The 27,043-nt window shown below is 38.5% G+C and overlaps 1 protein-coding gene across 1 annotated transcript; it reads left to right on the top strand.

Annotated features, from left to right (window-relative positions):
• The first annotated feature begins 2,200 nt into the window (after window positions 1–2,200).
• On the top strand, window positions 2,201–24,747 carry Serinc1 (serine incorporator 1). The gene is made up of 10 exons (XM_028868355.2): window positions 2,201–2,347; window positions 10,881–11,042; window positions 14,813–14,982; window positions 15,894–15,973; window positions 16,211–16,348; window positions 16,905–17,074; window positions 17,180–17,270; window positions 21,285–21,429; window positions 21,520–21,750; window positions 23,222–24,747. Exons 1-10 carry the CDS (start codon window positions 2,309–2,311, stop codon window positions 23,355–23,357), a joined length of 1,362 nt encoding a protein of 453 aa, XP_028724188.1. The 5' UTR covers window positions 2,201–2,308; the 3' UTR covers window positions 23,358–24,747.
• The last annotated feature ends 2,296 nt before the right edge of the window (window positions 24,748–27,043 follow it).

Here is a 27,043-nt window from a genome sequence, read left to right as displayed (position 1 = left end):
GGTACATCAAGCTTACCATCACGTGATAAATAGTCAAGAATTTCAAAAGTATACTGGTAAACCACTGGCACCTGGAACTCATCCAGTGAGAGATTTGTACAATGGAAATCAGTACATGCTATATACCAAGGCCCTCCCACCTTCTGGGGGTTACCAGCATATTACTGGTTGAACTTCTATCTTCCATCATATATGGATGGGTTAAAAATCTAAGTGAACCAACCAAAATTCAAGACTTAGAAATTCAAGGAAATATACAGAGGAGAATCTCTTTTAAATTTCAGGATTTGAAAGAAGATTTGAACAATAAGTCAGGTCATGTAACTCAAAGGACAAATTTGTTAACTCTGACACTTAAAAATAACTTTAAAATTACATCACAGTAGTCACTGGAGTATAGTACTTTACAAATTAGAAAAATAAGCCCAGGCCAAGGAATGACAATTTCTCGATCTATATTTTTCTAAAAGATTCATATTCACAACTATAAAAGGCCATCCAAAAATCAATAAAAATAGGTGGGTAGTCCAACTGTAAATTTTTTTAAAGACTTGAAAGAGAACCTTATCTAGAAGAGTATATATATCAATGTTCAATAATCACAGAAAAGTTTTCAGCATTATCAGTGATCAAGGTAACATGAAGAGTTCCACTTTTTCCAAATTAAATGTGATAAACCCTATGTTAACCAATAGCAGGGCAAACACAAACATCTGTGGAGAAAGAGTGAACTGAGAAACCTAATTTTAAGAGCCATTTGCAGTGTGAAGCCAGCAAACTGAAACTGTCCCAGCATAGATTGCTGGCTGTTCCTAACATCTGCTCACATCTTCATTTCTCACAATAGAGAGGGGAATGAATACAATTTACAATGTTTTATTTCTTGAGGACAGAAAGCATTAATGGTCATATTTCTCACCTATTGATGCTTCTAAAATATTTTATATTTTGAAGATGTTTAGGTTTTTTGATTTTGGTTTTTCGAGACAAGGTTTCTTTGTGTAGCTTTGCGCCTTTCCTGGAACTCACTTGGTAGCCCAGGCTGGCCTCAAACTCACAGAGATCCGCCTGCCTCTGCCTCCCGAGTGCTGGGATTAAAGGCGTGCGCCACCACCGCCCGGCTAGATGTTTATCTCCTCTTTGATATGGCTCAAGTAAGTAACTAGTAGGCGTCTATATAAATCATTTTTTGTGTAGAGTTTTTTTCTTGACAAAATATTCTTATGCCACCCCTCTCTTCTCTGCCACCTCTCCTCTCTCCTGGTCCCAAATAATTGCAGATTCTCGAAAATATCTTCCCAGCAATTGTACAGCACAAACTTGTGCATAGAAGTCATGATCTTTGTAATTAACATATCACCCTATTATTGGATACATGTGAGGAGTGCTCTCATGTAAATTAAGACATGACTGAGACCTATGCAATTTTTTTTTTTGCCAATCTTATGAGACATTTTCTTTTTAAAAAAATATTTATAGTATTGGCTATTTCAAACTAAAGTTCTTTCCGTGTGTCAAACTCTTCTTACAGAATATTTTCAAGGGCCAATTCCAAAAAAGTAAGAACCAACACTCTCCTAGGACACATTTCAATCATGCATAGATCATCAAAATGAGGATGCTAATCCTGGAAAGCTGTCAATAAAACTACTGTACTATAGTAAACGTCTTAACTGATTAAAATCTTACTAGGAAAAGAAGTTAAAATGTGTTTCGACAGTAAACAGAAGATCTGAGATAAAGCATCACATTTGGGGGTGGGGTGGGGATATGGATATGTATACACCAGCAAAACTGGTTCCACACGGCGGCTGCAGGCATTATCTGCATATGTAAACAGAAAATAAAAGGGGACCACAAAACTAGATGACAAGGGACGTTTAGTGGAAATGAAATGGCTAAATCCCCAGAGGACCCAGATCTCTCAAAAAACAGAAAGAGAACATGGCTGAGCTCGGCCAGCGTCCAAGTTCAGGTAGATGGTAAGCAAGGGTCTTCCCCAGCACAGTCTAATTTCCTTGGCTAAGCAGGCTCACTCGGCAAAGCCAGAAACCTATTTCCAGGAGAGCCGCCCGGACGCACCGCAAATGAGACAGCCCAACCTCCCCGCGAGGCGCACGCGCACTACGAACGCGCGCAGGCCGCCGTCCCTCCGCCCTCGCCTGAGAGGAAGTGACGCAACGCAGGCCGAGGGGCGGGTGCGTTCTGCGCCGGAAGTGGCTGCCAGACAGTAAATAAGCCCAGAAAAAGCAGGCGCGGAGCTGTCTCCATCTTGTCGGCAGACGCTGGGTCCCGGGACGCGGAGGCGATGGGGAGCGTGCTGGGGCTGTGCTCCGTGGCGAGCTGGGTGAGGCGGCCTGGGGTTGGCGGCGGGTGCGGGCGGGTGCGGGCCGGCTCTTCCGTCCTTCCCCCGGTCTGTGCGGCTCCGCTTCGGGGCTGGAGCCTAGGGAGGAGGGCGAGGCCCGGCGGGCCGGGGAGCCGCCCGAGCCGCTGCTGGCTGCTCCCCTTGGGAGTTCCCTGCGGTGTCAGCCTCGGCCGTCGCTGGTCCAGCTCCCTCCTCCGGTGGGCACGTCGTCCCTTTCTGTCCCTTGGTGCCTCCGGCGACCTCGCACTGCGGCAGTGTCATTCCCGGAGGCCTCTTTTGTTCTGACGCGCAGCCTCCGGGGCATCGGGGCCCCGTTATTTGGAACAGGTTTGACAGCGGTGTCGAAGGTAGTCATCTGGTTTTTGAAATAAAATAATCCCTCTTAGTACCTTCTTCATCTTTAGTGGCGTGAGCCCTCATACTTCCAAATGTCTGCTTCTAGAAAAGCTCTTCGGTTTCGTGGTACTCATTTTTTTTTTTTTTTTTTTTGACGTAAGGCATGGGCGTGCAATCTGAAAGTCGATGCTTTGTAAGGGTATGCTGCGTTTCGTTAGACAGTACAACCATCTTTAGTATAATGGCAGGATCTCGTAACCCAGAGGGCACAGACAACCCCATTCCCCAATAGACAAAACATTGGCGAGGCAGTTTATAATAACGAGCTTCATTGCTTTGGGCGAGGTTTTATGGATTCAAACCTGTGATTTCTAAGTTTAACCCTAAACAATTTTTTGACTAACCAAATGATTCCTTTGCATGTACATTAACGAACGTACTGGCCAATTTACATGCTTCGTCTCTTAAAATACGCTTTGGTATAACGTGAATTATAAATGCTTAATTTTTATCAAGTACTGTGTGGAAGTTCTTGCACCTACAAGCTATTCTCTTCTATTTCTATTTGCAGTCGCATTTTAGAACTTGACCATAGAAATTAAGAGAGTCTAATGGAGTCTGTCGAACCACCTATACAGAAGGCAGAATTTGTGCAATAAAAATTAATACATAAGCCGGGCGGTCGTGGTGCATGCCTTGAATCCCAGCACTCGGGGAGGCAGAGGCAGGCAGATCTCTGTTGAGATTGAGGCTAGCGCCGGTCTATAAAGTGAGCTCCAGGACAGCCAGGGCTACACAGAGAAACCCTGTGTCGAAAGGCAAAAACAACAACAAAACAAAACAAAAATTAGTAAATAAGGGCGTAGGAAGATGATTTAGTTAGTGCCCATTGCTTCTGCTAGATAATGGAGTTTGGTTCTCAGCACCAGCCTCCGGCTGTGCACAACTGCCTGTAACTCCAGCTCCAGGGAATCTGATTTCCTCTTCTGCTCTGACCTTGTCTCCCCACTGGGAACATTCTACCACACAGACACACATGCATACATATAAGAATTATAAATAGAGCTGGGCGGTGGTGGCGCACGCCTTTATTCTCTGCCCGGAGGCAGAGGCAGGTGGATCTCTGATTTTGAGGCTGGCCTGGACTACAGAGTGAGTTCCAAAGCTACACAGAGAAACCCTGTCTCGAAAAACCAAAAAAAAAAAAATTATAGTTATTATGAAACTTTTCCTTTTTTGATATGTTGAGTTATTTGATGTGTAATTCTGGAATTAGTTTGGTTGTGATGTGGGCATAAAGCAATTCTATTGAGATCATAGGGATGGAGGGATATGAATTCCCCATTTTATTATTTTCCAATTCAGTTATGAGCACCTATTTTTGATTTCAAGGTCAGTGTTTCCTTTTTTAAAGTTTTAAGCAATTTTTTTGTATATGTATATTTTAAGTCAGTATAGCTTTGGAGAACACCATGGGATAAATTACGTTAGTATTTCTACAACTTAGATTGCCACTTTTGTCCACTAAAAGAATGCCTTTGAGAAAACTGACACTGCCTTGCCATCATCTTTTATTAGCATACTGAAAAGGTAGTAACAATATGCAGGGTTAAATCTGACTGGAGCTGATTGGTCACGTTGTTCACCCTGATTCTGCTTCCTGATGACTGAGCTGAGGATTCATGGTGTATAATTTGAATCATCCCTTTTGTTCTGTATGCTTGTCTCTTTTAATTATTGAGTTTCAGTATATATCTGTAAGTAGAATTTGCCCTATGACACAGTATTTTTTCCCATTTCCAAGTTAATATGCTCATTTACTTGAAAGCTTTTGATAAAATAAAATTTTATTCAAATATTTCTATCATTGAAATCATTAAATTATGTGAAGCAACCCATCATTTAAAGGCTTGCTATTTAAACAAATTTTTGCAGACTTAGTCAAATTTAGTAATTCTTCCCTCCTTGTTCATAAAAGAATTACAGAATATTGTTACTGAACTTAAAGTATGAAAGAAAAATTACAGGTAAGGATCTCTGGACCTATTATCCAATCATAGACCTACAAATATTATCAGCTACTAATTAACATACCTTTCTCTAAGCTGAGGTCAGCATTAGTGTTTTGAATAGGATTGTTTTTTATAATTAGACCTTGTAAACAACCACAATCAATTCTTGACCCAAATTAGTTAATGTAGTTAAATAATTAAGAAGAAGTAAGTAGGAATGACCAGATACCAATTTTCTGCCATTGTAGTTCAATGACTTTTTCTTCTTTCTTTTTTTCTTTTGGGGGGTGTGTAGAAATTATTCCTGGTTTCGATGGGACATAGAACAGTTTGGTGGGACTTGTCAGCTTTATGAAATGATCTAGTATTGCCATTTCCAGCAGAAAGCTCATCTAAGGCTGTTGGTGCACTGGAGAAAACTTGCAGCTTCCTGTTTGCAAAGGATACCTATATTTGGGGAGCCAAGTGTAGTGAAGTGTCCATTCTGCATATAAAGCATGATTTTATGTAGTTAGTACCTTGTCAGCTCTACTTGGTGCTCATCTGTCTACCAGGGACCTTGTTTTGTTCTCCTCAGTTACGTCTTTCCCTCTGAGTTTTACATCTTTTATTCCTGTCTCCCATGTTGGCTAAGATCCTCAATGTAAATGTAAACACCCATGCTTGCCTTGTTTTAGATGGCAGAAAAAAATGCATTTGATTTAAATGTAGATGAGAATGATAGCTGTTTTGTAAATTCCTTTTTTCAAGCCTAGGGTACCCTATTCCAGCTCATAGGCTGAGGGTATTGAATTTAATCATGTAGCTTTTCTGCATGTATTGAGATGACCAGGTTGAGGTTTTTCCTTAATACAGTGAATTAAATTGGTTGAGCCATATTTTTGCCCCACACTAAAACTTAACTTGGTAACAGTATTCTATTCCTTTTATATTTCTACTTGATGTGCTAAAATTTAGTTATTAATTTTTATGTTTATGTCCAGGATGATATTAATGTATTGTTTTTCTTATAGCATCTTTAGGTTAGTACTAGTAATTCATGTCCATGTCTTCAGTAAGAATATATATTCAATATCTCTGATAGTTTGCATCTTTTAGATTTGGTTTCCTTCCTATTTTTGTTCCTAAAAAAGTTCATCTTTTGCGTTAACTTTTGAAAACTATTATCACTGACTACAAAATTAAAGTTTTGGGTTTTTTTTTTTCTCTCTTTCAGTACTGACTTTTGTCTGGAACTATTTCTTACCACCAATGTTATTTTTGTCTTTTTTCCTCTATATAAATATGCCTTTATATTATTTTTGCCTGGTTTTAAGATTTTTTCTGGTTATTACTATTTTTAAGCAATCTGTTATGATGTTACTTAGTATAATTTTTATCGTGTTTATTTTGCTGAGGTTTTATTTAACTTGGATATGTGAATGTGTAGTTTTTATTGAATTGAGGGAAATTTAGTAATTATTTCTTCACGAGTTCTTTTTCTTCAGTCCTTCAGGGACTCTAATTTCACTCACATTAACGGCTTGAAGTTGTGTCATAATGCACCGATCCCCCTCTTGAAACATCTTTTTTTATGTTGGGTCATTTCTGTTGCCGTGGCTTCAGTCAGATTCATTAGTCTTTTCTGTTTATTGGTATTGAGCTGACATACCTTTTTTAAATCTCCAAATATTTAATAGGGTTCTTTTAAATTATCTTCCATATCTCTCCTTTCTGTGCTTGAGTTTCCCTCAACTATCTTGAGTATGTGAAGTGTCCTTAACAATCGTATTAAAAGTCCTCTATAAATGTTCCCCTTCCCAGATTAGTTTTTGACTACTTGGTCCTCATGGATTTTATTTGCCTGCTCTTCTGCATGTCTTCCAGTTTACTGTTAGATGTCAGGTATACATTTTACCTTGATGAAAGCTGGATTTACTTCCATGTTAAAAACTATTTTTGGGTTTTTTTTCTTGGACATAGGTGAATTACTTAAGAGTTTTTTGTTGTTGTTGTTGTTTTTGTTTTTGTTTTTTAGTTTATCACAAATCTTTTATTCCTCATTGTTTTACATGTAGGTGGGAAGATTTAAAGAAACAGGACAAAGAAAATGGGGAGGAAAACTGTGTAAATATAAAATATCAGTGGACATAGGAGAAACCAGTTACTTTTTTGTGTTTTGCTGTTGTTTGTTCCTTTGGTTTTTCTTCTTTTTTTTTTTTTTAATGCCGAATGCTGTTTATTGAAGGAGGGAGGAGGTCTTAAATACAGGCTTACAGCACAATGGGAGGACCCTGGAGGGCAGAAGTTCACTACAGATGTTTTACAATCTTGCATCTAAGCTGTTAACGCCCATTATGCAGGATACAGGTGAAACCTGGGAAGGAATTAGCATAGGGAGGATATCAAGGACAAGGTCAGCAAGCAAGGCAACAGTTATCCAAAATGGGGGCCAGGGCCCTACAGGTCCCCCTTTTACTAATAAATGAGCTTTTGACTTAGGTTGCATGGAACGTCAGCAGGTCACCTTACCTGTCAGACGCCTGCCCAGGCCACATAGGTGCTCTGTCTTAGGTTGGTGAGCACCCCCCAGGCATTACCCATCTCTGAATACTCATTATCATACAGGCTCAATCGTGTGTGAGCTGCAGAGTTAACTGCTGCCAAAGATCTCAAAGTGGCGCTGGGCTTGCAATCTGTGTGTTCAATACAGAAAAGACCAACAGAAGTCCTAACCCACCCATAGCCAGTAGGCTAAAGGCAACTGAGCCATTCCCTTCCTTAAGAAGCCTTACTGTAAATTGGAGTCCTTGTAAGATGGTATCCCAAAGGCAAATGGAACTTGAGTTTATCAATTTATAATTTTCAAAGCCAATCGAGATGTATATAACTATTGAATTAAATTTATCATGTCCAATAGAATGAAAGATTAACTAACTGTGGTAGCTACTTTTGCTGCCAGGGTCTCCTCTGTGCTAGCTGTAGTAACCAATTATGAAATGGTAATCCCAGAAACAGCAGCAGCAATGTCAAATTCTCTTCTGGAGTGTGTGGGCATCCATTGACATGGATACAACTCCAGGAACACGAACTGCCAAGGTCCATTTTTCTTGATCCCAGCACAACTTAATCAGGCAGCTCAGCAAAAGAACAACTAAGAACCATAAAGAAAAAACAGGCAGCTCACAAGAAGCATAACTAATGGTCTTATAATGGCTACATTTAGGCTGATAATTTTTATTTTTATTTTTTTGTTTTTGTTTTTCGAGACAGGGTTTCTCTGTAGCTTTGCGCTTTTCCTGGAACTCACTTGGTAGCCCAGGCTGGCCTCAAACTCTGCCTGCCTCTGCCTCCTAAGTGCTGGGATTAAAGGCGTGCACCTCTAACACCCAGCTAGGCTGATAATTTTTAAGGTATCTTCAAAGGGGGCTAAATGAATTTCAGGAGGCCAATAAATGTTGCACAGAGCCACTCCTGAAAAGTATGTATTATACCAGCTTGAAGAGGATTTTGAAAATGAAAAGGCTTAGCTGGCATGCAACTGTTAACAAATAGAGATCAGGGACCTTCAGGGTTATCCTTAATCTCCAAGGTGTCTGGGTGACACATTCTCAAACTTACTTGAAAAAGCAGTTACCATACATTACCTTCTGGAGAATCCAACCGCATGGTTACAGTTCCTAGGCTTACGTTAATGCTTGCCAAATTTGGCCATATTGGGCTCTCAATCCCCATTGGCATCAGAAGGGGAGAGTTTATCATGAAGGCCCAATAGGTCTCTGCCATGTTGGGCTTTAGCAGTAGCCACAGGGTGCACTCAGCACTCAGTAATCCAAAGAGGAACCTCATTGTCCTGAGGAAAGACATAAACAGAACCCTGGGCCCACACCAATACCAGATCGGGTCACTTCCAAGTGCCAGTAGAAAGATCCTTCCATCGCTCCAGAGGGTGATTTGCAATAGGAGCCCTCCAGTGCTTATCTGCAGCGGATACTCCAGCAGAATCCACCGATAAAAAATTTAAAATATATAAAACAAGGGAAAGAATAGAATGTGGAGAGGAATGAAGAGTCCCTAGTTCCCCCTTTTTATTTTAGCAAAATGTTTGTTTGGGTTTTTTTTTTAATAGTTTAAATTTTTCTTTTTTATTTTTTTAATTAATTAATTGATTTTTCTGTTATCAGCTTGGTATAGTATAAATTCTTATCTTAATAGTGAAATGTTTCATTGAGGTTTGCTCAGTAATTCAGTAAAACCAAAACTTACTTTAAGCCATTGTCATCCTAGGGTCCCCCATGCTATATATATATATAGCCTCCATGGTTCTGTGGGTTGTAGTCTGTGTTCTTTACTTTATATCTAGAATCCACTTATGAGTAAGTACATACCATGTTTGTCCTTTTGGGTTTGGGTTACCTCACTCAGGATGATTTTTTTCTAGTTCCATCCATTTGCCTGCAAATTTCATGCTGTCATTGTTTTTCTCTGCTGAGTAGTACTCCATTGTGTATATGTACCACATTTTCTTAATTCATTTTTCAGTTGACGGGCATCTAGGTTGTTATTTAAGAGATTTTTATGTCTTTGATGCTTGCTTTTTTAAAATAAATAAATAAATAAATAAATAAAATGAGTACAGCCTATTTAGTGCTCAGAAATTCCATTAGTAGTTAGTGTTTCTCTACCCAACACCCACAGCCTCCTTGAGTAATTTGTTCAGGTGAATGTGACTGTGCCCAGCAGATAGAGCTAGCTTGCTTGCCCCATTGCTTCCACTGTGGAATCCTGCCCTAGGAGTGCTAGCTGCTTTCACTTCCCTGATTTCCTAGCTCTGTCTCAGCAGGTGGACTGTTGTGCTGAACCATTCTCCCAGTTAGAAAGATGGGCAGATTCTATGGTTTACATCATCTCCTTTCCAAAATTACTACCTTGTAGTTCTTCTTTCCAGTTTTATTAGTTCATAATGTGTTTGAAATACTTGATTTTTTTTCCCATTGCTAAAGCAAAGGTAAGTCTGATCACTGTTACTTCATCTCAGCCTGCATTTAGGTAATTATCTCAAGTACTATTCACCATTCATAATTTCATTCTCAGCTGCATCTTTTTGTTCCTGGATAGCATGCTGGTTAATTCTTTTGTTTCTTCTCATTCTTTCCTTCAGTATCCCTGTGATCTGCTATTTTCTCATTTCATTGCTGAGCTAGTGTGCTCTCTCTCTGTCTCTTGTTTCTATAGCTCAGATAAAGTATACTGGCAGTATATTTCCTTCTCATTCAGTTATTTTTATTTAAAATGTCTTATTTCTTATCTCGTAGTCATAGAATTCTTTATTTTTAATTTTTCAAGTGCATGCATAATCACTGTGCCATCTTTTTCTGTTCCTGAAGCATAATGTAAAACATCTTTGTATACATCTTAACAGTTATATTGGCTATAGCAATGTGTTTACTACAACACGTTTTGCCTGGAATGTCTGATTCCTTTCCCCAGGAATACCCTGGTTCATCCAACCTGAAGTCTGACTGACGGAGTTCAGTCCAGGTTATGGCTCCAGTCCTTGTGAGAATACTTAAACTTTGTCTTTTTGAGATATTTCTTGTTAATGCCTATACATGTTAAGCTCTCCTGGTCAAAAGCCTATTCATTTCCTAGTTTAGCATAGAGTTCATTAGAGAAAGTTAGCTAGTTGTTAACCAGTTGTTCACTTAGCCTTTTTCTAAGCCCGTTCTTATAGTTTTGTAGCTATAAACAGAAAGGTTGAAAAGGAAAAAAAAAGAACACCAATTTACTTTGGTGTTGTGGTGGATGATATTTCCCTAGCCTGCTCTGTTGCCTCCATCTTCTTGGGTTGAGAATTCTCAGAATTTTAGGGCTGTACTCTTATCTGGGAGGCAGGGGCCGGAGGTGAGCTTAGTGTCTGTGCTGTTTATAAATATTCCATTTCTTAGCTGAATCTCGGTTGCTCTTGTTATCTCCCTCATTTTACTCGGTGTGCAGGACAAGGGCTGTGTGTTGTTAGTCCTTGCTCCGTCTCTGCCTCTAGGTTTTAGAACATAAGGTAATGTATGTGAAGCAGATATTTTAATCTTTTTTTAATGAATGTCACTGTTTATCAACTTTTCAACAAATAGAATGTACCTTTTCGTGGAACCACGTGAACTGTGCTGACCTTTACTGTTTTTTCCCAGATACCATGTCTGTGTGGCAGCGCCCCATGCTTGCTGTGCCGCTGCTGCCCCAGTGGAAACAACTCGACCGTGACTAGATTGATCTATGCACTTTTCTTGCTTGTTGGAGTGTGTGTAGCGTGTGTAATGTTAATACCAGGGATGGAGGAACAACTGAATAAGGTCAGTCTTTCGTTTTACTCTGGATGAACTGAAATTGTAGCATATACATTAATAACTTTGGGTACTGAAAAGAAAGTAATATTAAAAATACAGTAATATGTAATCCTAGTTTTAGTAGGTCATATTCTTTTAGGGAAGACAATATGAAGTAGTTTGTTCAGTTCTGTGATGGCAGCACAGAAAACGTTCTTTGGCTGTTTCTGTGGTTGTTTGCTTCCCACCAGAGCTAGATGGTAGATTCTATTACTGCAGACACACCACATGCTGTGGTCTCAGGACATAAAGAAATCAGGCTGGAAGTGGTCTGGATGCCTCCTTGCTGCTGAGGAGCCTTCATGATACCATAAAGTGCTATGCAGGCTGTTGGGGAGAATTATCATCAGCAGTCTTACTCAGTTGTTGATTCTGCATACAACAGTAGCAGCCAGCCAGCCAAGGTGTCCCCTGGTACAGTAGTGGCAAGCCTGTTCGAGATGGCCAGTTACTTTGTGAGTAATTTGAGGCCCACTGCACTGGGAGGAATTACATCTGGCTTTGTAAATTCTTCTACTGGAAGCCTTGTTGAAAGCCTGTGACTAGAGAGTGTTGGGCCTAGTGGGGATTCTGCAGCTACTCTTTTACTAAATAAACTGCCCATCAGATTTCCTTCTAAGTAACTGTTCCTCAAACCTATAGACCAGTGGTGTTGTCAGCTTTGGTCAGAGAGCACAACTTCAGAGGCCCATAGACTGGTTTGAGTGTTGAAAATAACTTGAAGGTTGTATGCTCAGCCATAATTAGATTATCTGTGTCACTGCTTCCAAGGCTCAGTGAACATTGCTTAAGTAGGGACAGAAAGAATGTAAGAGCCAGAGGAAAATGAAGAGTGGTGTCAAGTCCCAACTTTCAGGCATAACACAAATTCTACTTGCAAACTCACAGCATCTGGATGTGCACAGAATGTGTACAAGATTGAAGCCTCTAACATCCAGTGATGGAGAAGGGAGGTGCTCACAAGATTCTGCCTCTTCTTGGAATTTACTTGCAGTTAGTAGTTACTGGGGGAGGAAAAGATAATTTCTTCAGTGGTGTAGCCAGTGTTAAGATGCTTATGACGCTGTAAAGAAACCTATAGTGCTTCCAGAAGCAACTCTAATGAAATCATTGGTTCAAAGAACAAAACAAAAGATCTGTAGTAGAAAAGGGCAGATAGGAAGACGATAGGGATCAGCAGGAGGGGAGTGAGACAAGAATGGGATGGGGTGAATATGATCAGGTATATAATATGTGTGTATGAAAATGTCATGTTGAAAGACATTCTCTGTGTAACTAATATATATGTCAATAAGAAAGTAAAAAAACTGTACTTTGGTAATGTCGTTATAAAGTGGACTCTGTGTGTGTGTGTGTGTGTGTGTGTGTGTGTGTGTGTGTGTGTTTTCTTTTTGTTCCTGAAAAGGGGACATTTTAAAAATAAGTAAAATGTAAGTGCAGTGTCTGAAAATGAGGAAGCAATAATGACTAGGAAAGGTCATTTTGTCTGAAGATTATAAAGACAGAAGTCAAACACTTAAATATAGAGGCTCTATGATAGGATCCGTGAGGGAGCAGGCCTCAAATAGATGTGATTGATGTTGGAGTGACTGAGTCAGCTGCCTGGCATTCCAATATTGGTAGTGTTAGAATTTCATCAGTCAGGTTCTAGTTCTTGGAGACTAGGGGCAAAGTACTGCTCTTAACCCAGAAACAGGCTGGAAAGGCGGTCCAGTGCTTGCTGCTCTTCCAGAGGACCAGAATTTGCTTCCTAACATCCATTGTTGGGTGGCTCATGGCTGCCTGAATTCCAGCTCCCAGAGGTCTGATGGTCCTCTTCTGGTCTCCGTGGGTACCAGTAGTCATGTGCACAGATGCACACACAGACACATAATCAAAAAAGAAATCTTAAAAAGAAATGAAAATACAGTCATTTTCATTTTTTTCTTCAGTGAGTTGGCTAATGGGAACAGAAGGGAATATATAGTCTGTAACATGTTGACTTGAAGCTGTCATATACTTGTGTGTATGTAGTTTAGGCTGCTAAAATACTACAAAAAGGTGGTTTAACAGAAATTTCTTTCTTATGTGTTTGGATGTGAGAGATTTGAAATGAGGGTGCCAAGAAAGTTTGGTTCTAGTGAGGATCTTTTGTTTGCAGTTGACTGTTGTGCATTTTCATGTTGTAAGGAGAGAGAGAAGTAGCAGGCTGTGTCATGCCTTTTCATATAAAGGCGCAAATCTTGTAATGCAGGATGAACTTGATGACCTCATTATTGTCCCCTTCCTAATCTTGTTCTACTAGGGATCAGAGTTACAAGATAGGAATATCAGGGCCAGTTAGATGGCCCGGTGGCTGGGCAAAATGTACTTGCTACCAAGCTCAATGAACTGAGTTCCATCCCAGGAATCCACATGATGGAAAGAGAAAACCCACTAATTCCCTTGAGTTCCATCTAATCTCCAAAAGTATACTATGGCATATGCATATAGCTAATTAATTTTAAATAGATGAATTTTGGGCAGATAATATAGAGGCCCAACACTGTTCACCTGTGAGGAATTAGAAAACATTAGTTCAGATCAGAGTGAGTATATGTTTTGAGAGTTGGAAATAGAAATACTGGCAGCAATGCTGTAGAAAGCCATTTAGGGTTAGTGCTGCTAGAACCTCATCAACAGCTCTTCAGGGAGTTGACAAAGAGGAAGCACACAGCACTGGAGGAAGTGGAGAGAAAAACCACAAGTATACAGGATTTAGACAGACTTATCGAAAGACTGTCAGTGCACCAAGGGTTAAAAGGTCAGGACTTCCATATGACGGTAAAAAACTAGTAGCTAAAATTCAATATCCTTGGAGTACTGGGACTAGGGTGGGAGGAATAGTTTATTCTTACAATATATGTAGTTTTCAATAATACACTTAACTCACAGAAGCTCCTTTTTTGCATCCTGATTTCACTGCAACTTTGTGTCTGTGAGTGTGTGTTGGTGGCGATCAAGGCCAAGGCCTCCCCGTGTTGCATGGGAAGGGCTCTATTACTGAACCCTCCCTACCCAGTTACCTTTCTGAAATGGTCACTGCTGTTTCTCAGGATTATGAATTAAAATATGAAGTATTGTCAGCTCAAGTTAAGTCAATCTACCTATGATCAGAAATAGCACTGAAAGGTCTTATACTCAAAATGGATTTAAATAGCATTGGCCCTAAAAAGCCATTTTAAAAATATGCTCTACAGTCTTAGAAATGACTGTTTTATGTAATTCTTTAAGTTTTTGTTCATTTCTTCCCACTTATCTTACATATGTAATTCAGTACTTCACAATAGAGTGCATGTCTCATAAAACTTAGAATTATGGTATGCTATAAATGTGCATTTTTGTTTTTATGTAACATTCAGATACATATTTAAAGATTTAAAATCTTCAGCTCAAAAAAATAATCATCCAGCCTAGATATGGCCATTGTTAGTTTTCCAGCTTAGATATGGCCATTGTTAGTTTATTATCTATTATTTGCTCCTTTTTTTTTTATTGGTAAGTCAAAGTCTCACTGTGTAGCCCCAGCTGGCCTGCTTCTGCCTCCTGCTGTGCTGGGATTAAATGCTTGTGCCACCATGCCTGGCCCTACCCCCATTAAAATGCAGCAGGGTTATTTTGATTATATTTATTTGTATGGCTTGTAAAGCAGATTACAGTTTACATGGAACTTTTAGTTCATGAAAAATATTGATCATAAGTCCATTTTGTTTTCCTAGATTCCTGGGTTCTGTGAGAATGAGAAAGGCGTTGTTCCTTGTAGTATTCTGGTTGGCTACAAAGCTGTGTATCGCTTGTGCTTTGGCTTGGCCATGTTCTACCTTCTCCTCTCTTTACTAATGATCAAAGTGAAAAGCAGCAGTGATCCTAGAGCCGCAGTCCACAACGGGTAAGCCTTGAATTACTCGAGAAAAGTCTAGAGAGCCTTTTTCCTCCTGGCAATTTTGAATTTACCCAAGGAAATTTCAAAGCAGAGTCATCTTGACCATAAAAAGTTTTAAAAACTCTGGTTGATTTTCCTAGAGAAAGCCTTGCTTTGGATATTAAATAATGGTAGTGAGTCATTTATTGGCATCACCTCTGATTATGTATCTTATTTTCAAAGGAGGATATGTATATGTGATTAAAGGAAGAGGTGTTGATGCCCCTTCTTTGAGCTTCTGGTGAACCTGTCCTATTACATAGAACTCTAAATTTCCTAGATCTACAAGGCAGCCAAATCGAAAGAAACTTTATTCCTCAACAAGCATTGATTTTTCTAGGTGATTGTTTTCACAACCTAGAAAAAAAGTGCTAATTTAGTCAGTCTCCTTTAATATTGAATATCTCATCTGGTAGTTTATTTGAATGTTTGAATTGTATCTATTTCTTCCTCCAAACTCATTTTTCTTAGTATGTTTTATTGCTTATTTGTCAACATGCTATGCCAAAGATGGAATAAAAATGTAATATCGCATTAATAAAAAATGTTCTATAACAGGCTTTTACCATTTTAGTTATTGGCTGTTTTGAATATAGGCACTTGTCATAATTTGTTAAATTTATTAAAGCAATTCATTTGTGAAATAAAATTGTATTTTATATATTCAGTCCTTTGGAATGAAGCCTGTATTCTCAAATGAATTGGTGACACATCTTTCTTAAGATCAGCCTGTGGAATGGTTTTTTGTTGTTGTTTTCAGTATATGCTTAAAACTATTAGGTAAAGTGTAACTGTTCTTTAAGTGGTTCCAAGAAGATTTACTGTTTGAGTTATTTGTTGGGTGCTTATTATTAAAGATACATTTCTTTCTGTCTTAGATTCTGGTTCTTTAAATTTGCTACAGCAGTCGCAATTATTGTCGGAGCTTTCTTCATTCCGGAAGGCACTTTTACAACCGGTGAGGATTAAAAAAAAAATTCTGATAATATTTTTGTTTGTTTGTTTGTACAGGATGTCGTAGTAACTGCTACCTGGAGTTGTCATTCTCTTACTGTTTGGTTTTTCTTTTATGCCAGTTGCAAAATCAATTTCCATACAAGTTTGTTTTCCCTTTTTGTATCAAGATTATTAAGAAAAATAATAAAAACTAAAAGCAGTCATTCCTTCACTTAAAATACATTATTTTTCCTTTCAGTGTGGTTTTATGTAGGCATGGCAGGTGCCTTTTGTTTCATCCTCATACAACTAGTCTTGCTTATTGATTTTGCCCATTCTTGGAATGAATCATGGGTTGAAAAAATGGAAGAAGGGAACTCAAGGTGTTGGTATGCAGGTAAGTTTTTATTTCATAGAGGATCCTCAGTATGGTGAACATTGATGAGGACAGAAGAGTTTGCAGGGAAATCCCTTAGGATTTTTGTGTTCTAATTTCCTATGAAGAGTGACTGTATCAGCAACTTACTGAACATTAGTAAGTAATTCACTAATTTACTTCCTAACTAGCACTGTATCTGGGGACTAGTAAGGAAACCAAAAGATCTGTGAATAGCTGGAATGATGTACAGAGTCTGTTGCTTAAAGCATATATTTTTGCAGAAAAATTTCCCAGTACATTAAAAGTAAAATGTTAAAGGGAAGACTACTAGAAATAACATAGAATTGTGTTAATTCAGCAGAAGCAATAAACAAAACAAAAACTTAGGACCACTTTATGAAAGTATAAAGGCTGCCTAACACCTAAGGGGATTTCTGTAGTAGTATGATTCTAAGAAGAAGCTTGAGTTAATTGGTTAGTTACATAAAATCTAAGATTTGTTTAAAAACAAGTACCAGGCTGAATTTCTAATATTTTTATGAAATCTAATAATTCCATTGTATTTCTTTCACAGCCCTGTTATCAGCTACAGCTCTGAATTATTTGCTGTCTTTAGTTGCCATCATCTTATTCTTTGTCTACTACACTCACCCAGCCAGTTGTTCAGAAAATAAGGCATTCATCAGTGTCAACATGCTCCTCTGCATTGGTGCTTCTGTAATGTCTATACTGCCCAAGATCCAAGTATGTACTTCCTAACACTCATTTTTATGAAGCCTTTAACTTTCTAAATTTTCATACATCAGAATGTCAGACATTTATTTGTATTACTTAATATTTTGTTTGTAGGAATCACAACCAAGATCTGGCTTGTTACAGTCTTCAGTAATTACAGTCTACACAATGTATTTGACATGGTCTGCTATGACCAACGAACCGGGTATGTTTTATTTATAATGAGTTTTGCAGTATTGACTTTTTTATTCAGAACTGTTTAAGGGAGGAAGTTACCTAATTAGGCTGGTAGAAGAATAAAGCATGTAAATAGTATTCATCTTTAAGGTATTACTGTTTTCCTTTTCATTTAGTTTCTTCTTTCACTAACAAAATGATACGGTTCTAAGAAATCCTATGAAAACATATATACTTATTTTTTACAGTGTGTAAGATAGTTGTATATAGGAAGAAATAAAGTATTTTCAATTTTTATGTTTTGTTTGAGACAGAGTTTCACTTTGCAGTCTAGGCCAACCATGACCTTGGCATTCCTCATGCCTCAGCCTCAAATTCTGAACATGAACCATTCCTAGCTTTAAGTGTTTTCTCAGTTGTAAATTTAATTATAACTTTCTCACATTTTTTATAACTATCTTGTAGTAGATAACTGGCTTTGTAATGAATCTCTGTACTCATCACACTGAATTCCATGGGAAATAAAATTGTCCTGAAAGGACAAAGAAATTACTATTTTTAGAAAATAATTTTTTTACCTGTAAAGTCATATTTGTATAAAATACTTTCTCTGACTCTAATCATACTGTTTACAAACTCATTAAATACTTTTCCAGTTGTTATAGAGACAGGTCTTAGTGTATAGAGAATCCTCTTCCCTCACTCCAAAATAAGTAGTTTTAAAATATCACTAATGAGCCGGGCGGTGGTGGCGCACGCCTTTAATCCCAGCACTCGGGAAGCAGAGCCAGGCGGATCGCTGTGAGTTCGAGGCCAGCCTGGGCTACCAAGTGAGCTCCAGGAAAGGCGCAAAACTACACAGAGAAACCCTGTCTCGAAAAACTAAAAAAAAAAAAAAAAAAAAAAAAAAAAAAATCACTAATGATTTGCTTGAGAAGTTAGCCTTAGGTAGTTTTCATTAATAAAGATTGAAGATTTGGATTTGTTGGAATCAAAAGTGAATATATATATTGGGCACTTAAGTGTATGCTTATCCTTTTAAAATGGCAAAGAAATTGGTAGGAAAGGCATTGATTTTTTTTTTTTCTTTTTTACAAGATGGATTTTATCTCCTTGAGTTTTTTGAGGGTAATAGACACGGTGGGGACTCAAGTAATAGATAAGCCCAATGCTTTAAGGCTGTAGCTGTTTAGTTGGAAGCAACAATGCTAAGGGCACAGTTTTACTGAAGGATTTCTTCACAGCATTCTTCCTCTCTAGCTTATAAGAGTAAATGCAGTGAAGTTCATTGAAACAAAAATCTCTTTGTCCACTGTCTGTGGGAAGAATAAGAGTTGTGCATTATGAGTGATACCAAGAGTAATTTCTGATTTAGCCTTTGTTCTGTTGAAAAAATAACAAGCACAACAGCAGACCTATGGTATCAAGATTAACTCCTGCAACCCACCAAGGTGTCCAGTGTTTCACCTTAAGGTCACTGTAGGATTCTTTTTATTTTTTTCTTTTAAATAGATTTTCTTCCTCATACAATATATTCTGATTATAGTTTGCCTCCCTCTACTCCTCCCAGTTCCTCCCCCTCCTTTCTGGATTCACTCTTTCTGTCTCTCATTAGAAAAGAACAGGGTTCTAAAAGATAACAACCAAACATGACAAAATATCTAAGATGAAGCAAAAGCTATCATATTAGAGTTGGACACAGCAACCCAACAGGAAGAGTCCCAAGAAAGGACACAAGAGTCAGAGACACAGTCCTTATCAGGGTCAGAAGTCCCATAAAAATACTAAGCTAGTAGTTATAATACATATGCAGAGGACTTGGTACAGAACCCCAGTAGGCCCTGTGCTTGCTCTTGCTCCTTCAGTCTGAGCTAATGTGTGCCTTGATTGATTCAGAGGGCCTTGCTCTCCTGGTGTCTTCCATCTTCTCTGGCTCCTACAATCTCTCCACCTCTGCTTTTGCAGGACTCCCTGAGCTCTGAGGGGAGGGATTTGATATCGACCTTCCATTTAGACTCTCCACATGTCTGGAGAGGGATTAAATTTTCTTTTTAAGACCAGTAGTGTTTGGTTTTACCCTAAAGTCTCTGGACTATCTAATCTGTGGGTTTTGGTCAACCAAGCAGTGTCGGATATGAGTTCCTTCTCATGGAGTGGGCCTTAAGTCAAATCAGACCGGTTGGCCACGCTCACAAGTTTTGTGCTATCATTGCCCTAGCATATTTTGCAAGCAGAACACATTGTAGGCAAAGGTTTTATGGCTGGGTAGCCTGCAGAGTACATTCCTACACCAAAGAGACTAGAACATAGGGGTCCGTATTCAATACGTTGTGTGAGTGTTGTCCTCAGCAATGGGGTCCTGATATCAGTTTGCAGAGAGCAACCCTTTTGTCTTAGCAACAGCCTGGGTTGTTTGGGGATTTCCATGGGACCCACTTGGCCAACAACTCAATTGAATGTAACCCAGTCCCACCACTGGAAGCCTCACGTGGCTACAAGAGATGAGCATTTTAATGACTGCTTTTATTTCCTTAGGGATTTAAGGTTTATTTAAATTGTTTATCTGATCTTGCATTTAATTTTGGCAAGTGGTACCTATGGAGAAAATTAATTTTTAGATTATCCAATTTGATAGAATACAGGTTATGTCCCCCTTTTCATTTCTGATTTTGCTAATTTGGATATTCTCTCTTGTCTTTTAGCTAGAGGGTTTGTCTATTTTGATGATTTTTCTCAAAGAACCAACTCTGTCTCATTGATTCTTTTATTGTTCTCTTTGCTTCCTCCTTTTTTTCCTTTCAGACCTCAGTTTGATCATTTCTTGCTGTGTACTCTTGGGTGTGCCTACTTACTTTGCTTCCAGAGGTTTCAGGTGTGCTGTTAAGTTGGTTGCTATGCTAGTATGAGATCTCCCCAATTTTTCATATAGGCACCCAGTGCTATGAACTTTCCTCTTGGCACCGCTTTCATTGTGTCCCCATAAGCTTGGGTATGCTGTGTATTATTTTCATTACTAGAGAGTCTTTAACTTATTTCTGTCTTGACCCAGTTTTCATTCAGAAGAGAGTTGTTCAGTTTCCTTGAGTTTGTAAGCTTTCTGTTGTTTCTGTTGTGGATAGCCATCTTTAATCCATGGTGATCTGAGAAGCTGCAGGGAGTTACTGTAATTTTCATACATCTCTTGAGACTTGCTTTGTGTCCAACTGTGTGGTCAGTTTTGGAAAAAGTTTCATGAGGTGCAGAGAAGGTATATGCTTTTATATTCTGTAAAAATCTGTAGCCAGGTGGCGATGGTGCAGGCCTTTAATCTCAGAACTCGGGAGGCAGAGGCAGGCAGATCTCTGTGAGTTCAAGGCCAGTCTAGTCTACAGAGCAAGATCCAGGCACCAAAACTACACAGAGAAACCCTGTCTCAAAAAATGAATGAGTGAATGAATGAATTAAATTAAATAAAAATAAAAAACAACAAAAAACACAAAACCATGTTAGGTTCATTTGGTTTGTAATGTTTCTTAGCCCCAGTTTTCTCTGTTTAGGTTTTTTTTTTTTTTTTTTTTTTGGTTTTTCGAGACAGTCTAGTTTAGTTTAGTTTGTTTAGTTTTTGTCTGGATAATCTATCCATCAGTAAGAGTGGGGTATTGAAGTCTCCTACTGTTAGTGTGTGAGGGTCAATATGTGATTTAAGCTGTAGTAGTGCTTCTTTTACAGACTTGGGTGTTTTGGGCATAGCTGTTCAGAATTGAAATGTCATCTTGATGAATTTTTCCTTGATAGTAAGTATGTAGTGTAGTTTTGGTTTGTAGTCTATTTTGTTAGATATTAAATAGCTACACCAGTTTGCATCGTATTTCTAAATGTATTAACTTTAGGTAGGTTGTCTAAATTGTATCCATTTGTTGATCAAGATATCTTGGCGCTCATAAGGTTGGAAATAAAGTAATTTAAGTTTTCGAAAATAAAATTAGGCAGGAAAAAACCCCTTAATGTTCTAATTTTTTTTATACTACTCTAACATTTAACTTGACCTCAATGTACTTTACAGAAACAAACTGCAACCCAAGTCTTCTAAGCATCATTGGCTTCAATACCACAAGACCTCTCCCAAAGGACGGGCAGTCTGTGCAGTGGTGGCATCCCCAAGGGATCATAGGACTGGTTCTCTTCCTACTGTGTGTGTTTTACTCAAGGTAAGAAAGGCTATAAAATCTTTTACAGAGAGTGTATTTATATAGACTAAGGAATTACTTATTTTTAAAAGTCGTTTCTTTTTCATGCAGCATCCGTACCTCCAACAATAGTCAGGTTAATAAGCTGACTCTAACAAGTGATGAGTCAACACTAATAGAAGATGGGAATGCCAGAAGTGAAGGATCTCTAGAAGATGGCGATGATGTCCACCGAGCTGTAGATAATGAAAGGGATGGTGTCACTTACAGTTACTCCTTCTTTCACTTCATGCTTTTCCTGGCTTCGCTTTATATCATGATGACCCTTACCAACTGGTACAGGTACTCACATCTCATGTTAACTTAGGGTAATTTGGGTGGGTTTTTCATGATTCTGCTGTAAAATATGTGACAGTAAGTACTTGAGTGCATGTGTACCTGGTGTGTGAAGGTCAGAGATGAAAGACCAAATAGACTAGCTAGCTAGCCAGAAAACTCCGGTGAGCACCCTGTTTCCACCCTCCCCTAGTGGAATGACAAGGGAGCGACACCATACCTGGCTTTTTAAAAATGTGGGTTCTGAGATCAGACTCCAGTTCCCAAGCTTCAAAGTCCTTTTTAATCCTCTGATGTAGTTCAGTATTTAGTTAAAATGAATTCTGAGAGTGGGAAATACAGATTTTACTTCCTTAACAATTACACAAATGTGGTTGTCCAAATCTTGAAGTTTAAATGAAAAACTTTATATAACCATGTTTTAACAGAAATTCATGTTAATAGTTGATTTAATATACAAGATATCTGAAAATTTTTGAATGTGAATAATTGTGTGATTCTACTTCTAGTATTATTCTCTTAACCGTGTTTTTTATCCCTTCAAAATTCAGACTTTCCTGAAAAAAGTAACCATTTGTAGTTTGTTTTTAAACTGACTTTGTATAAAATGATTACCAAAAGATTCTACACAAGATTGACATTGACCTATTTTAATGCATGTCTGTAAATAGTGTATAAAATATTTACCATAGCAGCAAAAGATGGAGAAAAATATTATTTTTCTCTGATGTTTTTGAGGCTAGTATTTATATTTTTATGATTAAAAAGTATATTTTAATCAAAATATTAAACTATATCTTATTAAGCCAAGATGTAAGTAGCTCTCCGTAATTGATAACTTTTACTATCAGATAATACCAAATGTTAAAAAATTAGTTTTAAAAATGTAAAATTTAGCCGGGCAGTGGTGGCGCACGCCTTTAATCCCAGCACTCAGGAGGCAGAGGCAGGCGGATCTCTGTGAGTTCGAGGCCAGCCTGGGCTACCAAGTGAGTCCCAGGAAAGGCGCAAAGCTACAAAGAGAAACCCTGTCTCGAAAAACCAAAAAAAAAAAAAAATGTAAAATTTATATTTCTGCTTGCATACAAAAATCAGCTAACTTCAGGACATATTTCCTATCTGTCAAATCTGAGGGAGGAAGTAGTGTTAGCTGAGAAAGGAGGCCCATAAACCTTCCAGTCTTGTACATAATAGTCACACATTATTTACTCAGGTCTCATCTGCTCCTGTTTAATAACATGTAGAACTACATCCATGCTTTAGAACTATGCAAAAGATTGCCTCAGTTCTGCGCTGTGCTCAAAGGAAGTCTTCCTAATGTGTCAGTATGGAAGGCATGGCAGCAGGATGAGCTACTGCACATTGGTATCACAAAACCATACAAAGGAAGCTTGAGTGAAGGGGCATAGTAGTTTGAAGGCTTAGTAACACAGTCCATTCACCAAAGTAGTCACTTCTACATTTCCTCAAATTTTAGGTATGAGCCTTCTCGTGAGATGAAGAGTCAGTGGACAGCAGTCTGGGTGAAAATCTCTTCCAGCTGGATTGGCATTGTGCTGTATGTTTGGACACTGGTGGCACCACTTGTTCTTACAAATCGTGATTTTGACTGAATCGGACCTCTGGCATGAAAGTCCTACTTTGGTAATTGTTTATTTGACATTAACAGTATTCCCAATTTTTGTAAAGTTTTATGTGTTGTTGTATAACTCACTGTTTTTCTCTCTTGCATGAATTAGATTTACTCTGCCATTTTATCCATGTTCTTGCTAAGTGTATTGATGATATGGATTGCAAAGAGAATTTTGAATAAGGTGGCAAATTAGGAAAGATGAACACTGATAGGCATATCATCTGCTCTGTACATATGAAATTAAAAGTAAAAAACATTCTTGACAGTTGGTCTCAAATTGTGTTAGACCATACGCTATTTTAGAAACATTACTGTATGGCTGCCTTTTGAAATACTTGGTGTGTCGCCTTACAGGACTGCAAAGCAGATAAAGCAAATAGTTGTTCTAAAATTATGTAAATAAGCCACAAGCTAGTTGTCTGCAGAATGCAAGTCACTGTAGGTTTGTCAGGATTTTCTCTTACTAGGTACAGAATGGTCATGTTCACTGGAAAACAGTATAGGATGTGGAGGAAGGCTAAGGAACAGGCAAGAGCCTTCATGCAAAGTCTCTGGTAGTGGGTTTTAAAGTGAATATACTCTTAGATCATGAGATCTAAGATCTTAGCTTTCTCTGTAAGACAGGGTGGCCTTCACCAACAAAATGAACTTTGTTCTTTACAAACATACAATTATGGATTTCAGAGATGTTAGAGTTTACACAAAGCTTTGAAATGAAAATCATGTGTTAGTAAAATTTTGAAACTAAACATTTGCAAATCAAAACTGGGATTCCTCTGACAGGATGTGAAGTATTATGCTCTGGGTTAGGGACTTGGGATCCCGTCCAGCTCTTACTTTAAAAATGATGCAGAAGCACAGACTCAACTAGCTCAAACAGCTAGCTAGTGGCAAAGTTGAGAAGTTCTAAGTTTACCAAAACTAGCCAACATTGACATAAAAATTTTTATATCCAAAATACAGTAATTCACTTCATAAATCATTAACGGTAATTTGTGATGTGTATTGCCGCTGTTCTGCATGCTTTTTATCCAAACATGAAGGCCAGGTGTATAAGAAACTTGTAGAATAGACTACTTACATTATATTACACTACACATTTAAACATGCTTAAAATATGTGTATTTACTGCCATGTAACTGATAAAATAGTCAATTTGGAAATCAGTATGCCATTTAATTTAGATAAAAATGTTTATGTGTAAATTAGTTATCTAGTAAAGCTCAGTTTACATTTGCTGCTTAAAAATATTTATTCTGCACATGGAATATAACAATTCCTCTTAATTTCCCAAACTTACTGTGTTAATACTGTGTTTCACAATTTTGAATGCCTGTGTTCTGTCTCTTAAATAAATGAATTCAGAGAAACTGTGTGGTGGTGGTTCCTTAGCATTAAAACCTCAGGTGGCTTTAACTAAAGATTTCTTTTTCCCTGTGTGAAAAGAACGGGGCTCTAGAAAGCAAATATCCACCTTTTACTCTGACAAATTATTTTGAAAGTAATTTTACCCCTTTTTTTGTCCGTTGAATCCTGAAGTTGGTTCTCAAAAGTAAAGTAGTATTATTACCCCTAAAGAACCTTCGGTAAATGAGCCAGTTCAGTCTAGAGAATGGATTTTAGTTCTGAAAACTGAAAATGCACACCTCTTGTGTCCTCCACCAGCCATGGTTTTAAAAGTTGTGGCGTGTCCAACAATATAATTGGTCTCAGAGTTTCTTTCTGTTGCTGTGAAAAAAACACCATGACCACAAGCAAACTGGGGAAGAACCAATACAGAGGCCACGGGGGAGTGCTGCTTACTTACTGGCTTGCTCCCTATGATTTGCTCTGTCTGCCTACTTTTATATCATTCCAGGATGGGCTGGGCCTTCCTACATAATGATGGTTTAAGAAAATGGCCAGCAGGGTTACCTTCTGGCCAGTATAGTTGGGACATTTTATCATTTGAGGTTTTCTATTCCCAAATGAGTCTAGCCTGTTTGTTGTTGATATAAACTCTAGTACACAACTGTACTGATAAAACATCACTATCTATGAATTACATTAACTTCCTATCACTATAATGGAATATGTGAGAGAACTTATGAGTATCAAGGTATCATGCCAGTGAGAATCCATGGCAGAGCAAGATTCTGGACTCCTCACCCCTCAAAAGGGACCAGGATTACATCATCTTCAAGAATATGCCTACAAGGCCCCACCTTCTGTAGTTTCCATCACTGCTCCTTAGTACCCTGGGAACACCACCATAAACATGGGAATATTTGACATCAATTATAGCAGCTGCCAGACTGGTATATTTTGTTTGTAAATTCTGTATTCAGTTAGAGTATTTAGGCAGGTAATTGTGTATGAGAGAGAGACAGAGACAGACAAACTGGAAGCCAGTGGATGGCACTGGATTCTCTGGATCTAGTTACAAGTGGTTGGGAACTGCCTGACTGGTGCTGAGAACTTAACTCTGGACTCTCTTGCCACTACAGCAGTTCTAATAGCCAAAACTAGAGAATAGATGTCTTTCAGTGTGCAAATGGTTAAACATGGGGTACAAGTAGTAAGGAAATAAGTAACAACTCAAAATCTGGGTTAGCGTATAACAAATACAAAATGTGGAAATGGCTTATGAAATACTACTTGTAGCTTGCCTTTGCAAACCAAACTTTAACCTGTGGCTCAGTTAATAATAGCCTTTGAGAACATTTACTACTAGGTACTCATTCTGCCTGTTTAAGATAACTTTCAATAAAAACAATTAATCAATCTTACTATGCTTTGGAACCCACTGATGTACCTACCATATTCCTTATTTTTTCTTTGTGGTCCATTCATCCCCTAAGTATGTATGTATGTATGTATGTATGTATGTATGTATGTATGTATGTATGTATGTATTTATTATGTATGTAAGATGTGGTGGCTAAACTGAAGACTATTTGCTAGAGACAGCCAGGGTCAAATGCTGTGGATATTGCTCTATATAAATAAAACACTGATGGCCAGTGACCAGGCAGGAAGTAGGTGGGACAAGGAGAGAGGAGAATTCTGGGAAGCGGAAGGCTGAGGGGGGAGACACTGCAGCCACCGCCAGGACAAGCACCATGTAAAGACTCCGGTAAGCCACCAGCCACGTGGTAAGGTATAGATTTATAAAAATGGGTTAATTTAAGATAAAAGAACAGTTAGCAAGAAGCCTGCCACGGCCATACAGTTTATAAGTGATATAAGCACCTGAGTGTATTGTGGGACTGTGGGGCTTGGGGAACCTGGAGAGAAGCCCTCCAGCAACAGTCAAAAGAAACACTCACCCTGTTATGTAAGCTTCCTCTGAGATTAAAACATAGCATCCTATAGTAAACAGCTCTTAAGAAGTAAAACATGCCGGGCGGTGGTGGTGCACGCCTTTAATCCCAGCACTCAGGAGGCAGAGCCAGGCGGATCTCTGTGAGTTCGAGGCCAGCCTGGGCTACCAAGTGAGTTCCAGGAAAAGGTGCAAAGCTACACAGAGAAACTCTGTCTCGGAAAAAAAAAAAAGAAAGAAAAAGAAGTAAAACTCAAAATAGCTTCAGGAAGTTCATGAAACCGATCAGATTCACTAGTCCTCTTCCTACCAGAATAGGCAATAAAAGCTGAGCTCCCCTTAGAAAAGAGCAAAGCTGCAAAGAC

The sequence above is a fragment of the Peromyscus leucopus genome, chromosome 8a (genome assembly GCF_004664715.2).
Source record: "Peromyscus leucopus breed LL Stock chromosome 8a, UCI_PerLeu_2.1, whole genome shotgun sequence".
NCBI classification, from domain to species: domain Eukaryota; kingdom Metazoa; phylum Chordata; class Mammalia; order Rodentia; family Cricetidae; genus Peromyscus; species Peromyscus leucopus.
The sequence above is the reverse complement of the archived record's forward strand: the minus strand, read 5'-3'. Positions and strand labels throughout refer to the sequence as shown.